At 36.4% G+C, this 17,223-nt stretch overlaps 2 protein-coding genes across 2 annotated transcripts in view; one reads left to right on the plus strand and one right to left on the minus strand.

Annotated features, from left to right (window-relative positions):
• The first annotated feature begins 794 nt into the window (after positions 1 to 794).
• On the plus strand, positions 795 to 12,299 carry LOC107597184 (collagen alpha-1(IX) chain-like). The gene is made up of 27 exons (XM_016288141.1): positions 795 to 1,017; positions 1,535 to 1,609; positions 1,754 to 1,792; positions 1,880 to 1,942; positions 3,161 to 3,214; positions 3,439 to 3,474; positions 3,750 to 3,773; positions 3,884 to 3,937; positions 4,037 to 4,090; positions 4,179 to 4,211; positions 4,549 to 4,605; positions 4,679 to 4,732; positions 4,901 to 4,954; positions 5,053 to 5,106; positions 6,067 to 6,120; positions 6,950 to 7,003; positions 7,126 to 7,179; positions 7,276 to 7,329; positions 7,429 to 7,482; positions 7,591 to 7,635; positions 8,597 to 8,650; positions 8,733 to 8,786; positions 8,867 to 8,920; positions 11,376 to 11,447; positions 11,920 to 11,955; positions 12,093 to 12,137; positions 12,252 to 12,299. Exons 1-27 carry the CDS (start codon positions 943 to 945, stop codon positions 12,297 to 12,299), a joined length of 1,404 nt encoding a protein of 467 aa, XP_016143627.1. The 5' UTR covers positions 795 to 942.
• A 738-nt stretch (positions 12,300 to 13,037) lies between these two features.
• Positions 13,038 to 17,223, minus strand: part of ptp4a1 (protein tyrosine phosphatase 4A1) — a 10,362-nt gene continuing 6,176 nt past the window's right edge. Inside the window, exons 2-6 of the mRNA XM_016288086.1 lie at positions 14,593 to 15,136; positions 14,402 to 14,494; positions 14,189 to 14,319; positions 14,005 to 14,079; positions 13,038 to 13,925 (exon numbers count right to left, since the gene is read on the minus strand). Coding sequence (XP_016143572.1) covers positions 13,808 to 13,925; positions 14,005 to 14,079; positions 14,189 to 14,319; positions 14,402 to 14,494; positions 14,593 to 14,697 — 522 coding nt within the window. The 5' untranslated portion in view covers positions 14,698 to 15,136 and the 3' untranslated portion in view covers positions 13,038 to 13,807. The remainder of the gene's footprint in view (positions 13,926 to 14,004; positions 14,080 to 14,188; positions 14,320 to 14,401; positions 14,495 to 14,592; positions 15,137 to 17,223) is intronic.

A 17,223-nucleotide genomic window follows, 5' to 3' on the forward strand; every position in this document is an offset into this window, starting at 1 on the left:
ATACATAAAAATTAGTTTTACTGTCCCTTGCAAATAAATATAAAATATGTTATAACACATGGGATCTCGTTTAAACAGTTTAAGAAGCTTTCATTTTCACGCCATTTTAATTTCCCTTCAAATAACAGCTCGCCGTGTTTCCTATGCATAAAACATTATTATAGTTACAATGGAATTTGGCTGTTGTTACCAACGGCGTCGGTTTCTGTTTTCAAAACACAAAGATGCAAGAGTAAGAAACCGCGCCATTAACAGCTGTAAGCGCCCTCTGGCGTATGGGAGACTGCAATTCTTTTTTTATTTATTTATTATTAAAAAAAAAAATTTTTTTGAGCCATCTACCGATTATTTACTTGATTGAATAATATATACATAAAAATTAGTTTTACTGTCCCTTGCAAATAAATATAAAATATGTTATAACACATGGGATCTCGTTTAAACAGTTTAAGAAGCTTTCATTTTCACGCCATTTTAATTTCCCTTCAAATAACAGCTCGCCGTGTTTCCTATGCATAAAACATTATTATAGTTACAATGGAATTTGGCTGTTGTTACCATATTTAATTTTTGTACGAAGCTGTACCGTTCTAACAGCCTGGCAAAAAAATGTAATAAAATAAAAACAATCAAATTAATTAAAAAAATAATTTACTAACACTGAATCAGCTTTAAATATGACCCTACATTGATAGGTTTACGTGCGGTACCCACAGCAGGTATCCCTGAGCCACGCCCATTTTATGCAAACCTTTGAGCTCCTATCCAATCACCTTCCAGTTCCCAGCGCGGCTCATGAATAAACATAACTTTTTAATACTGCATCGAGAGACTGGTAGATGGTGTGGAGGTTTAGTTGGGGACTATTGACACAAAACCCGTGGACCCCAACAAATCTCCTAAAAAGGACTATTTTGCCTCCTTCAAGTCATCAGGGTGACTATGGCGCACGCCGGGGCTCTCCGCGCGTCCCTGCTGCTGATTTTACTGCAGTTAGTCCTGATCATCTCAGCACAGGTAAGAAACAATGGCTTTTTTTGCACTAGAGATGGACCGTGTGGGTGTTTGGGGTCAATGCATGCTTTTTAAAATATCTTAATAGTAAAAAAAAAATTGGACAAAAACATAAAAAATATATAGACAGAAAAGGAATGTTTGATGAGACATTATTGAATAATATATAGGCTACTAAAGCACCAAAGATTGTTTTTTCCCACATATGCACTATTTATGAACTGTATGTCATATATTTCTTAATTTAGTGTATCTGAATTTGCAAGCGTTTGAGAGCATTGCTTGACATATGGAAGATATTTTCAGTAAAATGGTCCAGGTGTGCACAGCTGTTGTCACTTTCCCAGGATAAGAGAGAGCCAGTGTGATACCTCTAACCACAGCATCAGGCACACCTACAAACACTTCATTGTCCTGAAGACTAAACTATTGGGATTGCAGGATCAATTTTAAGCAAGCGGAGGTTTGTTTTTGTAAATGCATTTCTGTTATTATTATTATTGTTGTGTATTTTTTTTAGAGGGGGCCAGTTGGTCCAAGAGGACCACCTGGACCTCCAGGGCTTCCTGGTTTTTCTGGTGTTGACGGCATTGATGTGAGTCACATATCTATCTATCTATCTATCTATTTAATTCCTCAGAGATTCTCTGATTTCTTAGCTTACAGTATGGTATATTCTTGTAGCCTCGAATAACAACTTTTATTTGAGTTATTTAGTTAGTATTTCGTATGATTTCAGGGTGATAGGGGACCTGGCCCTGGCCCAGATGGCCCCCCAGTAAGTATTTATATCTTCCGCAACAAAAATAATTCTTCATAGCTGAAATGATGAGCAACCAGTCCATTAATCTGATGAATCCGTCAGGGCCTTGATGGGGACAATGGCAAGGATGGATTAAATGGCCTTCCAGGAAAACCAGGAGCGGATGTGAGTCTTGCTCTTTATTTTTGTAAAGGGCTAGAAACCAAGATAAAATCAGCTTTTCTTTTCTAAGTAACACTTGCAGCATCAGAGCCTGTGAGTGTAGTTTGCATTGGAGGGGTCTGAGTGAAAAAAAAGCTCCTGGATGGAAAAAAAGGACCGGAGAGGAAAGAGTAAGCAGAGAGAGCCCCATATTGGCTTCCTGATGAAGACAGAGGCCTTTTTGTACAAGTATGGAGCCACGGGAGCTGAACTGTGTGCTGGACTGAGCATTAAACCGAAGCACACCGACTGCTTTGTGACTCCCCTGAGCTTTAGAATTTAGCTAGTGCTATAATTAATCACAGCAAAAATCATTTTGTCTTGTGTTCATACTGTATATATTTACTTGAGAACTGGAATTTAAGATATTAAGAGACTACTTCCAGAGATTATATCATGAATTAATTCTTACACCCATGGCAAATATATTTTCTTGTTTAAAGCATGAATGAAGACCAGCTTTAAAATATTTTTTTTGTTTTTTTTTGCTTCTAAAGTAAATTATCTTCTTTATTTTCCTTAAAGGACATTTAAATATTTTTCCTAGAAAATACCTATATATATATATATTTTTTTTTTTTTTGCAGAGTAGCCTATTATTTAAACATTACTGTTAAAAAAAAATCTGCTATAAAGATGTTATATTTTTGCTTGCATTATGAGTCTATCATGTTGGCATTATTTGTACAAAAAACTGATTTATTTTTTGTATGAATGGTTCTATTGTATTATTACTGATGCAAATAATTTAAGTAAAAAAATGAATTCTAAAGCATTCTATATGCATAAAGTTATATAAAAATGGCTGTCACTTATAGATATAGATATGCTTCCTATCCCCTTAGATATGTTTCCTGTTTTCCTTAAAGTGTTGAATACAGGTATCTGCAGTGGTCTGCTGTACATATATTAGAGAAAATGTGGGCGGGGTTTGTTACTTGTCAAAGTCAGGGGATTGGTAAATGTCATTTATGATTGGTCAGTGTGTCTGAGGCAATTAATTAATTTCACACACTATGTTTCAAACAATATTATTAAAGTGAAATAATGAGCTCTGAAATTCTGCAGCTGTATCACAATAACATTAGTTCAGCAATCAGTTCAGTGAATAAAGTAACGGACATTTGATCTGCAGTCAGTCAAAGTGAAGCCCGTGCTGATAGATGGTTGTGTCTTCCTAAGGGTTTGACTGGGCCCCGTGGTGCCCCTGGCCCTGTTGGCCCTCCTGGACAAAAAGTAAGTTCACGCTTAATATTAAGTTCCACTTATTATTTCACTTTTCAGTTAATAATAAGTAAAAGTGCACATAGATGCATTTTTAACATATTAGGTCTTTATCGTGAATGGCTGAATTTTACAGTAGTATTAGTGATGCTTCACTTGAAGAAGTTAAAGAATTACCTCTAAATCATTAAAGTGCACTTAAAAGATCCTGTGGTTTGACATTTATTCCTTATCAGGGTGAACCTGGTGAGCCGGGACCAAGGGGAGCCATTGTAAGTAAATGCTTCAAATTCTGTAATTTTAGTGTGCTGCTAGAATAATCACAGCTTAATAGGGATGTTTTCTGTCCAGTTAGCTTGTTATTATGCAAAAATATATCTGTTTAAACAGTGACCAGATGGCTGTACACACTTTGAGCTGTTGCAGGCATTAGGCCATTCGATAAAGTTCAGGCCTATGACCTTCTAGTGTGTTCTGTGATGTAATGCTGCAAGATTTTTTCCCTTGCTAATTTGGTGTCATTGCACATCTGTTACTTTGTTAACAGGGTGTTGGAGAGGATGGTGAAGCTGTGAGTGCATTTTATTGTTGTTTAGTCTTTTTAATAGGGGACATTATTAGTACATTGTTCTTTTGTTATTCAAGAATAAGCTGTTTAATTGTTTTTCTTTTCTACTGAAGGGTGCTGATGGGGAAGATGGGTTACCTGGAGAGCTGGGCAAAGCTGGACCTCCTGTACGTAACATTATTCCATTATACACCGATCCAAAAACAAATCAAAATCAAATAGATGAATAATAAATTGGAGTATCTGTCTCTGGTTCTGCTGTAAAGGGAAGTCGTGGACCGAGAGGTCCTGTTGGTGATCCAGGACTGGCAGGGCCCAGAGTAAGTAATGTTTAGATCTTAATGATCATTCACTGATATCCTGGATTCATAAATGGCTACTGTTAAACTATATTCATTCTATACATAGGGCCCTCCTGGAGTCTGGGATGGTAAGGAGCTGGTATGTATCCTCAAGTCTCATATCTGGTAGCCTTTTTAGACAACAACTGAGTGATGTTTTCAAAAACATTCCTATTATAGATGATTACTATGGAATTGTACATTCATGGAACATTCATTTCATTTAATTCATTCATAAAGGTATTTGACCTTTAGCTTATGTTCTTCAAAACTAAAAGTGAACAAACACCACACTTGATGACCGGTTGGCATGTAAATGTTTTCAATTAGATGAAACATAGTATGAAATATTTTCAATAATTCAAGTAGTCATAAGTATTCTAAATCTTTATCATCAATGTTTCTGCTAATTGATCTGTCTTTGTTATGTTTCTCAGTGTCCAAATGCCTGTACTTCTGGCCTGAATGGATACACAGGTCTTCCAGGCATGAAGGTAAGTTTGAAATGTGAAACTTTCTGGATGCTCAAACAAGTATTGCTCATTCTGGTGCTTTGTTCATCTTTAGGGCCACAAAGGTGTCAAAGGTGAATCAGGTGAACCAGGAAGGCAAGGACATAAGGTGACAGTTGCATAGGTCAAGCTTGGCGTGATTCCTTTGTGACAAATAATTAATGTATCAAATTGAGGCCCACAGCACAACATCATTGTTAGAATAATTAAGCTAGCTAAGATACAAAGATCGAGTCGGGGTGTGTCATTTTGTTACGTTTTTTCTTACATCTTACAGGGTGACGAAGGAGACCAGGGAGCACATGGAGAGCCAGGAGCACAAGGCCTTCCTGTAAAAAAAGACATTACTTATCTACTGTTCTTTGTTTGTGTCAGGCGTGAGAGTGCTGTCACTCAACATCTCTTTGTGTGCTTGTTTTGTTATTATAGGGTCCACAGGGTCTCAGAGGAATCACAGGGATGATGGGCCCTAAAGGGGACAGGGTGAGGGTCAAAAGTCGGGCTTCTTAAATCCTAAGAATCGATTAGTCTAGCCTTTTTCCGGTTAATGAACGCAACATTGTAGCACGCCTCCCATCCAATAAATCGCAAGAAGGTCTGTGCTTTGTTACTTTTGATATAAAACAAAGTCTCAGATTTCAAATTCTGTCCATTTTATTACAATATTCAAACAATATGTTCAATGTGGCGTGACAGGTCCATTTGCTGAAGTCACCTTTATTTATATAGCGTTTTATACAATGTGTCAAAGCAGATTTACAGTATTAAACAGGAAAGTAGCGTGTCGATAATCAAGAGGACAAAAGTAAACACTCAATTTTCCAGTTAGAGTCAGTTTATCACTGATCAAGTGGTGTCATCGTCCAGCTCAGTTCAGTTCAAATAGTATCTGTGCAATCGAGTCGACAATATTGCCAGAAATTAAGACATTTTGCTAAATATATGCACCATATAACATCATTATAATTTTCACTGTTCCTCAGTAATTCATTTTTGTTTGAATAAATCTGTCAAGTTTTTATGATGGCCACCATTTTAATGTTTACATTTAAAAAAAAATGATTCGGAGTAGAAATATAATTATGTAATTTTAAAGTTAGTATTATTGCTTTATTATTATGAAAACGTATAACTTACGTAATTGAAGTGTTTGTATACAAATCAGTTAATCTTAACCTTCAATATTATAGTAATGTAGTACTAACTGACTCTCAGGTATATTTTACAGCATTAATTGAGAGATTTTTTTTTCCTTGAGAAACTTTGACATGTACTGTACCTGATATATCCAAAATAACCGATATCGAGCAAGCTCGTGAATCAAAATCGAATCGAATTGTGAAATTCATCAAAAATCATCAAAACCCAGCCCTAGATCTTCATATCTAAATCAATAACAATGATATCTTTTGAAATGACCAAATGTATTTTCTTGCCCATTAGGGACTCCGTGGAAATGTTGGCGACCTGGGCCCTCAGGGTATTCAGGGCGCTCCTGTAAGTGGCAAAATCAAGTCACAGCAAAATTTTGGCCTTTAACCACATTTTTAAACATGCATCTGTACTTGTACCTATCATTTATTTACATTAATGTTAAAGGAACACGCCACTATTTTTGAAAATAGGCTCATTTTCCATCTCCCCTAGAGATAAACAGTTGAGTTTTACTGTTTTCGAATCCCTTCAGCCGATCTCCGGGTCTGGCGGTATCACTTTTAGCTTAGCTTAGCATAGATAATTGAATCTGATTAGACCGTTAGCATTTCGCTCAAAAATGACCAAAGAGTTTAGATATTTTTCCTATTATCTAGCTGGGGACTATTTTCAGGCGCTGCATAATATCATTGCTCCTGCTGCACCCATGGTACGGCAGCAAAGCTCCTTGATTATTACGCCGGAATGAGAGTATAGTTCCTAGCCATATCGGCCTAGAAAATCACAACTTTTCATTTTCCGTCGGTCTTAGTACACGATGTAACTACAGAAGAGTCAAGTTTTAAATAGGAAAAATATCAAAACTCTTTGGTCATTTTTTTGAGCGAGATGCTAACGGTCTAATCCGATTCAATGATCTATGCTAAGCTAAGCTAAAAGTGATACCGCCAGACCCGGAGATCGACTGAATGGATTCGATAACGGTAAAACTCAACTGTTTAACTCTAGGGGAGTAGGAAAATTAGCCTATTTTAAAAAATAGTGGCGTGTTCCTTTAATGTTATCTTCACAGGTCCCTTTTTACGTTTTACAAGCTGTTGGTTGATTTGTTTTTGTTAATAAATGTGTGAAATAAAACGTATAGATTTATATTGTTTTTCAATTTTTAAAGGGTGATCGGGGTCAAAGAGGAAAAGTAGGTGAGACTGGACCAAAAGGAGCTCAGGTGAGTTATCATCCAACAACAAAACAACACATTGCATTATATTTATCATGACTTATTAACAGCTCAAGCAGACTCAACAAGCTTGCTATATTTTGATTTCTAATGTGGCTTTTTCTTTCTAGGGACCTCGGGGGTTGCAAGGACTTTTGGGTTTACCTGGACCGAAAGGAGAGACTGTAAGTTACCTGTGTTGCAGTTTTATGAATGCTATTCTATATTGTATTATCCTAAAGTGAATGATTATACAATAAAATGGCATCTTTGTGATGTAGGGTCTGCCTGCGGTGGATGCTCGTGATGGGATTCCAGGGCTGCCCGGAGTGAAGGTAATGACTTTAATAATTCATGTCTGCAGAGAAAAATAATTTACATCACTGTTTGTCTCTTTCTATGGTGAAGTGATTTTTATCTGCATATTGTTTTAGGGTCTTCCTGGAAAAGTTGGCTCGCCTGGTGAGGCTGGACTTCAGGGATTTCCAGTGCGTATGACCTTTGACCCCTGTTCGATATGCAATTAATATGCCGTGATATCTACTTGTGAGATGACTGGGAATGGCTTGCATTTTTGATACTTTCTTCTCCTTCAGGGTTTGCCAGGCATTTCAGGAGCAAAAGGTCACATGGGTGAAAAAGTAGGTCATTCAAGTGTGAATCGTTAAGAGTGTATCTTCATAAAAGTGTGCTTTTTTTGTTTGTTATCTTGGTATATCCAAGATAGATTCCTTTTTTAAATGTTTGCTGAGATACAATGCCGTTCAAAAGTTTGGGGTCAGTAAGATTTTCAGACAGATTTTTTTTTTAAATACCTTTTTTCAGCAAGGAGGCATTAAATTGATCAAAAGTGACAGTAAAGACTTTTGCAATGTTACAAAAATCTTTTTCAACATATTTTTCATAAAAAAATCCTGAAAAAAATGAATCGTGGTTTCCACAAAAATATAAAGCAGCTCAATATTAAGCGGCTTTTAACATTAATAATCTTGAGCATCAATCATCATGATTTCTGAAGAATCTTAGTAATGATGCCCAAATTTTTTTTTTGCCGATGCCTATTGTTTCTTTTTTACCAGTAAATGGGCCGATTCCAGTACCTATTATTTGCTCTATTATCATTTGTAACCACCACATTGTAATCACAATCCAAACAAAGATGCTACATACATATAGCATGAGCAGTTATTTTTTGTATTTCAATTGGATTATATAAATTCAAGATTTAAAGAAAAACACTTCCTATAAATACTACTTTAATAGGCACTCTACGCAGGTAAGATGAAAAGAAAATGCAATTGAAACTTTTGTGAACCGACTCCAAGCATTGCGAACAGTGAGCCTTGATCTGTCTGGGACAATATTTTCTCTACTCTCCTCTTTTCGTCTGTCTTCAGCCTGTCCTGTTACTGGCTTCTGTTAACGTCCCATTTTCAAATGACATTTTGCAAAATGATTCCAATGCATTTTGTGTGCGGAACATAGATCAATATAGCTGAATGTTTGGAGCAAACACCGTCTGGTTGCGAATGATGGCTGTTCAACCGGTGCACCTCTAGTGTCCATTAGCAGGAAGGATAACCTGTTTTGTCTTTGCTCCAGGGAAATACTGGTGATCCAGGTGTGGCAGGTCTGATTGGAAATAATGGAAAAACAGTGAGTCACGGTTATCCATTTGTTCACCACAGCTTGCAGGCCTATGTGGAGGGATGAACAACTTCTGATGTTTTGATTTCAGGGTGAACGTGGCGAGCAAGGAGAGGTGGGACCAGTCGGCCCAAGAGGTGGGCCAGTGAGTATATTTCCTCTTCCATCATATAGTGTCATATAAAGAAACGTGTCACTTCTATAACGTTCTGTCATTTTCTCCAGGGTGAGAGAGGAGTGAGAGGTCCTGATGGGTCTGCAGGCTCACCAGGTGCAAGGGTGAGTCATCAGAAACTACAATTCCACCATAAAAGATGCAGATTATACTGTATATAAAATGCGGGCATCAGGGAGCCGCTATTAATATGCGAAGCATTGAAACTGCTTTCCAATGCACGATAGCTTTTTACTTTCAAGATTTGCGATCGCACGTGATCTGTGTAAACTACAGCGGCAGTACTTACCACACATTTTACGAGATCAGATGCTTGTCAGTGGTGCTCAGGATCTGTAAATCATTCGCCATCATCCTCAGTCATCTCTCCTTACTCTGTTTATGTAGTAAGTGAAATCTTATGTACTGTAATGTAACAGGCTACCGCTAGCAAGCGGCTAACCATGTCCCTTCAGTGGCTCGCGTTGTTTTATTAGAACGCGCGCGTTATTTGTTTTCCGTGCCTTTCTGAATACAGACACCATCCCATCCCTGCACATCACATCCCCTGCACAGCCTGGAACATAACATTTATTTCCATGATCTGCCATTTTCGCTATTATCCTCGCTTGTTTCTTCACAATACCTGCAGAACTTCTGATGATTCGGCTGTGCAGGTTCGGCTGGCGGCTGGCATAGAACATGGGCTGGTATATGCAAATGTTGGGGGCGTAACTATTAGTGATGCCGACTGTAACGTCACAGTCGGTGTCATGTTCTGATTCGCCTATTTTTCAGTGGTCTTTTGCATGCACGAGATTTACATAAGAAGGAGGAAACAATGGTGTTTGAGGCTCACGGTATGTCATTTCCATGTACAGAACTGTTATTATTCAACTATGCCAAGGTAAATACAGTTTTCCATTCTATGGCACCTTTAAATTAGACTGTACAATTTTGAAATTTGAAGCAAAAACTAAATTATGAAAACTGAACTACATGTAAAACACTGAACAAAAACAGAAGACGGGATGAATGAGAATGCAAATTTACTCTCTGACAGCAGGTGGCGCTTATGGAACAGCAGCGATACAGCATTTCCTCATATACCGCTTTAAACAAAGCAGTGCTGCGCTTATAAACACTACTTTAATATACATTATACAGAGGAAAGATAAAAATATAATACCATCTAAATTTTTCCCCTCAGAGATACATTCATATAAACTCCCAGTCCCAATTGTGTCGTGATTCGTTTAACATCTCAACTTGAATTGTCACATATTTTTTTTAATCGATTTTCATCTGGCTCGGTGTGCATTGTTACATCCCTTCTCTTAGGTGAAGCTTCATGGCAATTGAGAATAGCCTGGAGCTACAAAGAACAGGCAAAAATGTGGAAAGAGATGAAGGACAAATGAAAGAAGAAGAGAAATCTTTGGAAGATGACAAATAAGACACTTGAAAATGGATTCCAAAGAAATTACACATCCTTTAAACTCTCAAAGGTCTTGTCCCATATTGCAGATTTGATGTGGAAGTTCTCACGCACACATCTCTGAAGTGTAAAACACTAGGGTGTCCACTATTAAACAATCCATGGGGTAAAGTGTAGAAGCAGGACAGTGTGGGCTAAGGTTACCATTTGGGACAGGCCAAAATATAATTTCATGTCTATGAAACACTAATAAATATCCTACATGGTAAAGATTTAGTTTGTACTTGAACATAAGCTCTATATCTATATACATTAAAAAATGTAAGACTAGTGTGTGTGTGTTTACATAAAGAATTGCAAACATTTTTGTATTTAAAGAACATTTTGTTTAAATATGCTAATTAAATGTGCACATAATAAATTTCCAGCACCTAACATAACACCGGATAAAGCCAGGTTCAAAATTCATTTCATATTGTTGAAATATTAGACTTTGGATATCTATTTGTATCACTCTGTAATCTGACAGAAAATACTGTCAACAGCCAGAAATGAGAAAACAAAACATGTTTTGAGAAAATGACCTTTAAAGATATGTATTGTAATTGAAATCTACAGATGCAAATAGATAAAGTGCAGTAAAACAAACACTTTGAAGCGTATTTACAACACAGTATGAAAAGCAGAAACATGTTTGACTTGATCTTAGCTCTCAGATTCCTGTCCTATGCTGAGGAGCTTAATAGTGCTCCAAACTGTAATGCAATCTCCTTAGAAAGCTCTAGTGAGCTTTAGTGCAGTAATCGGCTGGTAGGGGCATGAATAGCCTGTTGTTATTGAGGCCTAGTAGCTGGGGATATTTTCTTTGGTAAGGGGATATTCAGAGCAGGACGGGGGGCTGAATGAGCCCTCTGTCTTGCAGGAATTCCTTCAAGCAGCCAGCGAAGGGCATCAGGCTTAATCATAGTCCACATCCATCCACACACCTCAGACGAGTCCCGCCAGCATTCTGCTCACTGAGCTGCCGACTGTGTTTTTTTTAGAGCAGATGTGGTTTGTGCAGCAGCTACGGGCACAAGCCATGTAGTGTTCATGAATTTGTATTTATTTGTGTGTGTCTGTGTATTTATGTATTTTTACAGGGTTCTAAAGGAGATCCGGGCCTTCCTGGTCTTCCAGGGCCTGCTGGCTTCATCGGGCAGAAAGGCGACAGGGTAGGATTTCAAAAGCAGAAACTACAGATCGATTCAAAATACAAAAGAGCCAATCAAATCATTTGTTAAAAGTTGTCTATGTATCTTTAGTGCTAAAGACATTTTTATGAATTAAAAACGCTAACTTCCTGTATTTTAATACAGGGTGTGCAATAATGTGATTAAATATAATGTGAATTAAATGTTTCACTTACTGAATTAAATATGTAAATTGGTGAGGTCATGTGATTTAGGAATTTCAGAATTTGACAAATGTGGATTATAAGCATTATTCTCTTTATTGCCGATCTTTAAAACTAGATTCTCTGTGGACCAATATTTTTTTCCAGAAACAAGTTGCCAAAATTAAAAATCACTTGAAAAAATAAAAAATGAATTCAAAACATGTTATATTTTACATAGCCATTTTTAGGCAGTTATCAAATGGTTATAGTTAAGATTAAAAGCACAATCTTATTTTATCATTCTCCAGGGAGCTGTTGGTCTAACTGGTCCAAAAGGAGAGCAAGTAAGCCAATACATATATATACAGTATATATATATATATATGTGTGTGTGTGTGTGTGTGTGTGTGTCATTTTAGTTTTACTTTATATAACATCAATTAAATCTATATTATAATGCATCTAATGCATGTTTGTTTAGGGCCCACCTGGTGAAGAGGGAACACCTGGAGACAAAGGAGATGTTGTAAGTACAGATATATAACAGCACAGATATTTGAATGTCTTTGGATGTATTGGTTATGTATTCAGTCATGACCCCCTTGCTGATCCTAAACTCCATGTCCATTTATTTTCCCAGGGTGATGAGGGAGAGCCAGGCGAGAAAGGATCGGTGAGTTTGCTTTGAGAAGTGATGCTATTGTCTGTTACTGAAATAAATGTTAACCAAAATTTAAAAAAAAAAGATAAAAACTAGACATATAAACGAATAAAATGACAAAAAGTACTTATCAAACACCTGTGTGAAGTTGGATCAATTCATATTAGGGTTCCCAATTTCATCCAGTCCCCATTTACTAAGATAATTTTTTTTTTTTGGACATACTTTTGTATAGCTCCAATTATTCTATTAAGATTCAAAGTAAACCTAAATTGCCCCATAAATAATGAAATTATAGCTTGCAAAAAATATATGCTCTAGTTCAATCTCATTTGAATATACTTGATATTTTTTAAGGTCCTGGATGCATACAAAATTACGTCGCCACGACGTGGTCACTTTACACATTAAAGGCTGTTAAAAGGACTATCAGATCTATCACTAATCAGAGGGAGTCCTAAACATTGTAAATTTGTCAATATTGCATTGCTAAAAAATGATTGGCAAGCATTTTATTAAATGGTTTTTGGGTTGTTTTAACCTTAAGAGACTTTCTCCAATTTCGTGAACATTTTTGTGGTTCTTTGCAGTGAGGGAGAGGTCTTGATGTTTAAAAGCGATCTAGGAAGTTTCTATATGCTTTATTTATTGTAGACAAGATTGATGTGACACCAACGGTTGTGAAAAGGGAAGAAAATAAAAATTTTGATAAAGTGCTGCATGTTTTTAATTTAAAAGTTAAAATCAAGCACAGACGAGGTCAAATGCTCCTTCAGTGTATCTTTATTGTACTCTCAAATGGGCAGACTTGTTTCTTGCTATACTAAAACATACCCAATGATATAAATAGGTGATTTAACAGTACACAATCAAATACCGTATATAAATAAAAAAAAGCCATAAAAATACTGCAGACATTGAGGTCCAGTTTTAAGCTAAAACACAAACATCACACTATTGGCAGTAATAGGTAAACAAAGTTTGGATAAACAACAAAAAGTAGTACCCCACCCTTAAATATATTTATATAAACGGATTATATTTTCTTCCATTTTTTTTAATCTCTCTTCCTGATTTTTTTCTGCAAAAAACATCACTGAGAAACCTCTCCAAATGCCACCGAGAACTCCACCAGATGGTGTCTTTCTGCTGTAATAAGGCATTTATTTGAGATTTTTGCAGAGGCAGGTGTTTATTACAGATAGACTGAAATCATCAACAACAAAAAATGCATGACATTTTTTAATCAAACCCATTTAGGCTATAAAGCATACAACGTGTTTGGCAGAGTTGGGATTTGACCATGTTTCACCAACAAACTTCATCGCAAAACACTTAAGCTCATGTTCAAACAAGCACTTTACCTTGCTTCGCCACAGGAAATACATACAAACAAAGAGAAGGGCGGGGGACACTTGTAACGAAATAAGCTTAATTTTTGTAACGGCATTTTCACAGTTAGAACAAGAGAACAAACTACCTATGCTAGATACAAATTCCCATTACACATTTGAGAAAGGCTGATACGCAAGCTTTTACTGAATGCAGCAGTTGTTGCGGTGGCCGTTGGAATCCTTGAATCGAAGACGCATTTTGGGACGATATTTTTCCAGATAGAAGAGCTGCTTGCTGTTGAATGCTCCACGGCGCTTTCTGGGGGGGGGGGATTAAATAAACCTTTGTCTTTAAGAATGAAGATTGTATTATTTTCAAAAATATGAAGTTAACTTACTGTCGAATGAACTGAACAGCATCCTCATATTTCATGCCACACTCAATCAGGGCCAGAGCAACCAGCACTGGGGCTCTGTGGGGAAAAACAACAACTAAGATTTCCATGCAAAGCTCAAAACGGGTTTTATTCCATGTTTACACATTATGATACAGCCAATGATCTTGAATCCCAATAAAATTACCTTCCAAGGCCTGCAACACAATGTACGGCAATACAGCAGCCTGGCTCCTCCCTAAACTTCATCCGAAGAAGATTCAGCCAATCATCAACGATCTGGTTAGAGGGAGGAGCTCCATCATCAAAGGGCCAATCCTGCATTAAAAGATAAGGCACGAGATAAGAATGGACATTTCTATTCACTGTCATGTAGGTGAACTGGTTCGTGTGGACTTACCAGAACCTGAATACCTTCTTTAACAACCAGGTTTGCATCATATGTGGCCTCACACACTCGAACTACCGTCGTCACCCCATATTTCTTCAGTTCCTAATGGAATATCATGTAAGTGATGTTTTGTAATTATGAGGGTTTTATAATCCGTCTATCCAAAACAACACATTTAGTGCGTTTAAACCAACACTCACCTCAATGAATTTGTGAAGCGTGGCATTAGTGGGGTTGTGGGTAATGAGGAATCTCATGTTTTTGTAAGTGATCTCCACTGGGGCAGGTCTATTCATACGTGCCATTTTTGAGTTTTCAAAACAGCTTGAAAATCTCAAAGAAAAAAATGGAAAAAACTTTCTCTAATAACAAAAGAAATGCTGGCGGATACGATTAGGAGAAAAGAGGTGTGACCCAGAGGTGGGCGGGATTAATAGCAAAAAAAAAAGGAAAAACCCTAGAAAACAAGGCTGGTCCTCTGGTGAGAGTGAAGACGTAGGGCCGACAAGGGCAGTGAACTTCAAGAGATTTTTTTTACCCCATCCAGAACCGCCGACCGCTGTGGACGCCCGCTCTCCAAGCCCGATCCCGCCAACTTTAAAACTGTAACACAAGTCTCTGTTCTGATGAGGTAGCAAGGCCGGCCGTTCACTTCTCTGCATAAACGCCGTGCTGAGCCTGGCAGTAGTCGCCACTGTCCTTCAGAAACTCCATAAATGTGTGACCCAAAACACCACAGAACTGCTGCAAGGACACAAGAACAGAAGCACACGCGGTCAGGGCACAGGACTTCATTTATCTCTCTCGTCCTGATTTAAAGCAGCCATTTTTCTGCTTGTCCAGCTGGGCCAGTAGTTCATTTCCATCTGTCCTGGCCTATATTAATATATTATAAAAAGGGATTTTTCTATTTACATTTATTATTATATTTCATTATATATTATTTTATTATATTACTTTATTTTAAATTTATTATATAAGCAGTCTACATTTTCACACACAAGAATTTTTACTTGTATAAAAAAAGTAGTTTCTGAAAATTCCTAATTTTTAAGTTTATAATTTTATAACATTAAACATGAAAAAGAAACAAAACATCACTGATTAGTTACTGACCATGTCAATGATGCTACTATACATATTATTATAGGCCAATATTTAGTAGTCTATGTTTTCACACATACTATTAACTATATTATATATATATATATATATATATATAGGGATGCACCGATACCGATAATTCTTTATATTTGAAAGCCGAAATGTTGGCCGACAAACCTATATCCAAATTTTTATAGTTTTGAGAGCCTGATTACAAAAAAGGTCTCATCATTACAAGCCACATCCCAAACACTTCAACATAAGCAGCCTAGTTTGAGCAGTGTATGCTTTAAAAATTTTACTCTCTACCATAACCAAACTTCGTCATAAAAAAGCCTTACAAAAAAAAAAAAAAAAGATATACATACATAACGCAAATAAGTCACTGGAGATCATTACATGTGTAAAGAATCAAAATGCATGCGCCATGGATCAATAAAACGGAATAGCCTCTGTACGGACAATAATAATAAATATATGATAATATAATAAAATGATTTTAATTACTAAACCATATTGTTGATAAAATAAAAGTGGTGGTTATTATTAATAATGCATCAATGATTTAGAAAAAGTAACAAATGAATACCACTGTTTTAAATAGCAGCATTGCTGTTTGAGCTGCGTGCGCTGTAGCTGAAGAGCTGAATGAACACCGGTAAACTCAAGCGCTTGTTATAGCGGGTTAATTAGGCTATATGAGAATCAGATATTTATAGAACATAAATATAATATTACAATTTATATATGCACAAAAAGGCGTAAATGGACAAGTTATCTTGAACTAAGTTATGCGCTAGTCAGATGTGTAACTCGTGGATGCACTCTTGCGTAGCTTTTGATAACTTTTGTAGCTTGAATAAAGATTAATATGTATAGTTTATGCATATATAATATAGTTTGTGAAAATTGTTTTAAAATCACTTAAATGTTTAAGAAAGCCTATTAAATGTAAAAAAAAAAATGCACTCTTGCGTAGCTTTTGATAACTTTTGTAGCTTGAATAAAGATTAATATGTATAGTTTATGCATATATAATATAGTTTGTGAAAATTGTTTTAAAATCACTTAAATGTTTAAGAAAGCCTATTAAATGTAAAAAAAAAAAAGCCTATTAAATGTTAAAAATAATGGCTTTCAATTATACTGTAATGTTGAATGGCTATAATTAATAGGGAAAATTGAGGGAAAATGCACCAGCAGGACAAATTAAAAACATTGTAAATATGTTTAGTCATTGTAGTAGTAATAACAGACAAAAAGAGTTTCAAGGCCGGTAAAATAAAACTTTTGGGCCGGTAAATTTGATCATGTCACCGGCCATTGGCAGGTGTGGCAAAAAGTTAGTTTTACGCCCTGTATATATAACTACAAAAACAAAACAAAAATCACAGACATGGAAAATATTAGGGGTGGGAAATCACCAGAAGCCTCACGATACGATATTATCACAATACTTGTGTCACGATACAATATTATTGCAATTTTAAATATATTGCGATATATTGCAATTTATTACCTTTTTCCAACTTCAAATTATGTCCCCAAAGGAAAACTTTGACAACATCTGTTTTAACTAAAAAGAAACATTTCTCAGTTTGTTTAGCTCACTTCAGTTTTATTGTTGAAGTGCAAAATGGGATTGTCAAGCACACCAACACTTTCATGAAAACCTGTCATAAATGTTGTATGCACCTGGCAAACTCAACTATTTGTATTACAGTCTA

This window comes from Sinocyclocheilus grahami, unplaced genomic scaffold (genome assembly GCF_001515645.1).
Source record: "Sinocyclocheilus grahami isolate Dianchi unplaced genomic scaffold, SAMN03320097.WGS_v1.1 scaffold229.1, whole genome shotgun sequence".
NCBI lineage: Eukaryota > Metazoa > Chordata > Actinopteri > Cypriniformes > Cyprinidae > Sinocyclocheilus > Sinocyclocheilus grahami.